At 38.0% G+C, this 5,660-nt stretch overlaps 1 protein-coding gene across 1 annotated transcript; it reads right to left on the bottom strand.

The window, feature by feature from the left end:
- Window positions 1–1,121: 1,121 nt before the first annotated feature.
- On the bottom strand, window positions 1,122–5,660 carry LOC117478966 (osteocalcin 2-like). Its single transcript, XM_034125943.1, has 3 exons — window positions 5,516–5,660; window positions 4,988–5,067; window positions 1,122–2,985 (listed from the first exon to the last, which is right to left on the bottom strand). Exons 2-3 carry the CDS (start codon window positions 5,048–5,050, stop codon window positions 2,488–2,490), a joined length of 561 nt encoding a protein of 186 aa, XP_033981834.1. The 5' UTR covers window positions 5,051–5,067; window positions 5,516–5,660; the 3' UTR covers window positions 1,122–2,487.

Raw genomic sequence — 5,660 nt, 5'->3', positions numbered from 1 at the left:
ATACAGCACGTGACCAGGTACAATATGACGTCTTCCTTAAAGACACTAGAGCAGGACATTTATGAGTCATATGAGTAGATTGGTTATATTTACAGTGCATGACAACCTGTGTCTCGCATAGCTTGCCGGCTCAATTAGTTAAAGGGGACCTATCATGCAAAATGCACTTTTGTACGTCTTTTACACATGAATATGTGTCCCCGGTGTTCCAGGGAACTCACCAAGTGTCAGAAAACACAACCCTCTCTATTTTCCTCCATACCCAAATCTCTAAAAAAGGGGCTGCAACGGATCTGATAAAAACTGATCCAGATTTGAACACTGTCCTGACGTCAGGACAGTGGCGCTACGGCTATTGGGCCAACTCCACCAATCAGGAGGAGACCGCCACGGCCATTGCCGTTCGAAAGCGCTAGAGACGCTGTAGTACATATGCCAGGCCAGTAGATGGTGCTGTTCTCACTGAATCTGCCCCTGCACAAACAGAGCTATAAATTGTCAAATTGAGCAAAATGAGGCATGGCTAAAATGCATGATCTGTTTGTTATTTTGAAAAAAAAAAAGTATAAATATGCCTTATATAGGTATGGTCCTACACTATATTATTCAAATATAGCATGATAGGTCCACTTTAAGTAAAGAAGAAGTTTTGTTGTGACCTTAAAGGATCAGATTAACCACATTTCATTAACAAATGTTTCCACTGTGCAGAGGGTTTTGGTTGTATGTGGCTTTGGGATATTTGTCTCTCCACTAGCTTTCATAGCAACTTTTTGTTGGTAATACATATGTTTTCGGGGTATATGTGTTGCTGGATTTTGTCCTATGCTCTGAGTACCACAAATCAAATTCCAGAAATCCCTAATAGGTGGACACATAATACAAATAATGAGTTGCATGGATATATTCCTCTAGAGGAAAGTAAAATGACCTGGTAAATCTTAAATATACCGTACATCTGTCAGACACATGCATAAATGAATTCCTCATATTTATACTGTACAGTATAAGCTTCTATCTTTCACACTCTAAATGGGTTACTTTATACGGGAAGAAGTTCACAGTCACAAGCTAAATAAATAAAAAAAGTATGTTTAAAAAAAAAAAAAGTGAAAAATTAATTGTAATTAAGATTTTTTATTTTCCTTCAGAAGAAAAAACAGAACAGTTACAACAAATTAATTATACAGATTAGATTCAGTTCAACAAAATAAAAAACAAACCAAAAATATGAAGGTATTGTATCCAGCCCTCTAAGCTTTATATAGTTTGGGAAAATATGAATTCACAACCCATAATTATCCAAGCCACTGTGGCAATAACTCAGTTTGTGTTGTTTGCTCTCTTCTGATGCCTTTACATGCTGAACAACAGGACACACCCTACTGTGGGTTTCATACTCTGGATTTCTCTGTAAAATGTTGTATAAAACTTATTGTAACAAGCTTGTGTAACAGGTGCTACACAATATACTTACAAAAGACTTAGATAAATACGTCAAACAGTAGTTTACACACAGATTTATGAAGAAAAACAGAAATAACTATTTTGACACACTGAAAGAAATCAACCAAAAAAATCCTGCTGGTACTTTTTTGATTGGGTAATACCTACAGTAAGGGTAAACACGATTGAGCAACATTTTTATTCATGTACTATAACCATATTTATTTGATCTGGTCTCTATCTTTTGATACATTGGAGAAGCCAGAAAGAGTTCATACGATTTTCAATTCCAATCCAACTTTATTTATATAACACATTTAAAAACAACAGAGTTGACCAAAGTGCTGCAATTGATTAAACCAAAACTCACAATTGAATGTTGTTAACTCTTTTCCAATCAAAGAAGCTAGCAGCATTAGCTTTTAAAAGTCACAGAATCTGGTGGGAAAGTTGGCATAACTGTCAGTCTTCTTAGACCTCCCTCCAAAATCAGTAACTCAACATATTCATTATGAACATCATAATAAGCAAAAAACAAACATGGCTGGTTAGCTTCAGTCCGCCCAAGTTGACGGGCATGTTGACTGTCCAACCATTTCATTCAGGCTGAATACATTTAACAGCCACCGATATAAATGTGTCTTTGTCATAGCTCCAAATGTATTATATGCTGCAGTGTTGTAGAGAGAATTTTTAACTAAAAGTTTTTTTAAAGAGGTTTACCTACCCCAGCTTTACACACTGCAGGCCTATATGGATGCTAACTTGCTTTTTTTTATCAAGCATCTAGTGGTCATTAAAGGACATGCATCTTAATACTTGATACTGTAACAGGTAGTTTTTTATCTGAAAGCGCCACCTATGATTTTCCTCGGGAATTTTGCCCAGCTAATAAAACTGCTAATGTAAGGACTTTATTCAGCAGGCCATAGGCATAACAGACATTTATAGAATGGAAATCTTTGTGATACTTAACCTGTCATAACAACACAAGAGACATGTGAGAAAGATTACATTTGACTGGCATATGAATGCCGTTGGTTAGTTGTCTCCTCTATTTTCTGTGATGGGAACTGCCGTTGGAATCGTCAAGATAAAACACTCAGTACATCCAGATGACGTGATACCATCAGATGGGGTCGGTGTTGCTGGCGGGACGGTTCTCCCTGAATCAGTCGGCCCATCTGTGCTCCCTGTGCCTGGCTCAGGGGTCGGCGTACTCCTTTTTACATTAGTGATGGTTGTCATGGCAGTGGGGGTCACGCCCATAGTTGTCTGATCGGTGAATGGACGTTCCTCAGAGGACTCCTCCGAAGACTGACTCTCTGAAGACTGACTCTCTGAAGATTCACTCTCTGAAGATTCACTCTCTGAAGATTCACTAGATTCAGACTCCAGTGACTCACTCGACTCTGAAGATGAGTCACTGTAGCTCGAAGATTCTGCAGACCACGAAGACCCCCTGTAATTCATCCCCAGCCATCCTTGCATCAGGTCATTTTCAGCGATGTCAGCATCCTGATGCCGACGCCAACCAATCTAGGGAGGGAATAGAAAATGAGAGAGACGTTGTTACTGCTACTGTTGGTGTTAAAGCACACAATTTCCTATTTGACGTGCAATTACGTATCTGCCACTACGTTCTTCTGCACTACTAAATACTGTTAATATTTACATTAATTAAGTGACCGTCTATGTTTCCTGTAGATATTTAATGGCTCTTTTTACTGCACTTTTAGTGTACAGTTTTATTATTATGCTGCTGTGTTTATTGTATTTTTGTAACTCTGGCCCGACAATTTCCTTCGGGATAAATAAAGTCTTATCTTGACATCTAAACCCATGTATCCAGCTCAGTCTGTAGGGACTTGGGAACTGAAGGATTGCTGGTTCACGTCACGACCGGACCAAAAAACACGGAAAGGTGCCAGTTCACCAAATAATACACTTCCTGGGCACTGCCGAGGTGTCGTTGAGCAAGGAATCGAACCCCCAACAGCTGCCGGAGAACCTGGCATTCTCTCTCTCTGGCACCTCTCCATAAAAAGTGCATGTGTATACATATTTGTATAGGTCCTATGTATTTGTAATGTGTGTGTAGACAACAACGTGGATACATGCATTTCCCCTTGGTTATTAATAAACGGTCATCTTATATATTCCCATTGTTAAATTATTCTACATGATTTTTGTTTAGTTACAATGTATAGGGTGTCCGTTACGCTATGCATAGCAAGATGTGAAATATAGTTAGTTTAAAAACACAACGCCACCTTTTCCTCACCAATGTCATACTGAAGGTTTGATGAGCAATCATCGCAGAACTATATTCATTTATCAGCGTTGTCATAAGGTTTGTGTCCTGTGTGAAACCAAATGCTAGGGGCTTATATTAGGTTACGTATGCAATTAAAGACAAGTATCCACAAGTCAGAGAGTCACATAGGGAGTGCTCACATTACTGGTTATTGTTACACAATTAAAACTCACAATCCTCTTTTCCTAAATGTCTCTAAGAATTGACGTGATATTGCAAACATAATTTCTCTTTTTAGGCCGATAAAGCACTTATTATTTTGACCTAATAATTGTCAAACACAGAGGATATTAAGTATAAACTGATTAATTAAAAGGTAATTTAAGTTCTGCTTGCCAATCAGCTGATCTACTTATTATTTGTAAATTAAAGGTAGGGTAGGTAATTTTGAGAAACCGGCTCGAGATCGCTAGAATTTGAAAATACACAACCGGAGAAAATCTGCCACTTCCTTACAGAGCCCCTCCTCCAACACACATGAACGCGCACATGAGTCATGACCAATGAGGGCACGAGATAAGTTTGTGCACAGATGGAAGGCTGACAGGCAGGTAGGCCATCCAGTTATTTTAGCCGGGCCGGCTAAAATGATTGGTCGTGCTTTTTACAGTACTACAGCTTCCACAGATGACATTTTTTTATGGATTTTTTGTCAAAGCACTTAAGATATTCATTGCTATCGGGATGTTAAGAGCATTCCATGGAATATAACAAAAAGTGTATCTCGAGCTGGTTTCTCAAACTTACCTACCCTACCTTTAATGTGGGTAACAATTAACCAAATGTAAAACCTAAAGTATATTGTGTCCACAGAAAAGTTACATTGTTACAGCACATGGCATGAATGTGTTGGGTGCAACAAACCCAAAATGTAACTCATAATGTAGCAATTTTAGAGGCTTAACTGTAAAAATGACTAAATGTAAAAGTCTTGTGTTCATTGTGTAATGCAAGTATTTCATCGACAAACAAACATTTGATCCGCAGAGGGAATATTTAAAATGGAAATGCCTTAATTCGTTCACCATAGAATAAATACATTAGTAGAATACCTCAAATAGAATCGGTACGTATTCATAATAAAGCAATAATCAGTTTTACTGTAGCACAGGGTTGAAAACCTCAGTTGTGAAAGTGATTGAAACAGGCACAGTTGTTGAGAAGGAAAGATCAGAGAGGAGGAAGAAGAAGGAAGTTTTATATGTTGCTTTGTGGTTAGCTTACCGGCTTAGCGGATGCTGTTATAGACAGGAGAGCGATGACTAAGGCGGTTGTCAGAAGCTCCATCTCTGATTGGTTCTTGTCTGCAAGGGAGGGAAGCCACAAAGAACAACACAGTCACATATCCCGCCAACACACTACCAGCGACTGGGTATAGAAATATGATGTAGTGGAGAATTACTATCCTCAAAAAGGTGAATATAATACAAATTAAAACATGTTTTCTAACGACATACATATTCACATACCTATTACAACAACAACTGACTAACAAAGCACTTATATACTAATAAAGGACTGGCTTATCTAAAGCTAGTTGAGTAGCACTTAAAATGTTTTGGCTCTATGAAACCTGATGTACTTATATGATTCTGTTTTCTTCAAGTTTGTATCTTCTTGGTCGAATGCACTTATTGTAAGTCGCTTTGGATAAAAGTGTCAGCTAAATGCAATGTAATGTAATGATGTAACACTGAAAACCTTTTTAAAACAGTTAATCACATTCAAATAAAACATTTAAAACAAACTTACAAGTTTCCTGTAGAACCAGATCTGCTCTTTTTCTTTCCTCTCTTAAATCCTGAATATAATCAATGGGATTCTCTGCAGCTGTAATCGCTCTTGGTTTCAGTTCAGAAGGATGTCTCCATGCAGGAGTGGCTGCTGCTTATATATT

This window comes from Trematomus bernacchii, unplaced genomic scaffold (genome assembly GCF_902827165.1).
Source record: "Trematomus bernacchii unplaced genomic scaffold, fTreBer1.1, whole genome shotgun sequence".
Lineage (NCBI taxonomy): Eukaryota > Metazoa > Chordata > Actinopteri > Perciformes > Nototheniidae > Trematomus > Trematomus bernacchii.
Note: the sequence above shows the minus strand (reverse complement) of the source record. Positions and strands in the feature narration are given on the sequence as shown.

What these genes read in the sequence shown, in the direction of transcription:
- LOC117478966 (XM_034125943.1), bottom strand. Translation starts at nt 5,050, where the DNA reads ATGGAGCTTCTGACAACCGCCTTAGTCATCGCTCTCCTGTCTATAACA. An exon ending in TAACAGCATCCGCTAAGCCG is followed by an intron (nt 2,986 to 4,987) that starts GTAAGCTAACCA and finishes TTCCCTCCCTAG; the next exon opens with ATTGGTTGGCGTCGGCATCA.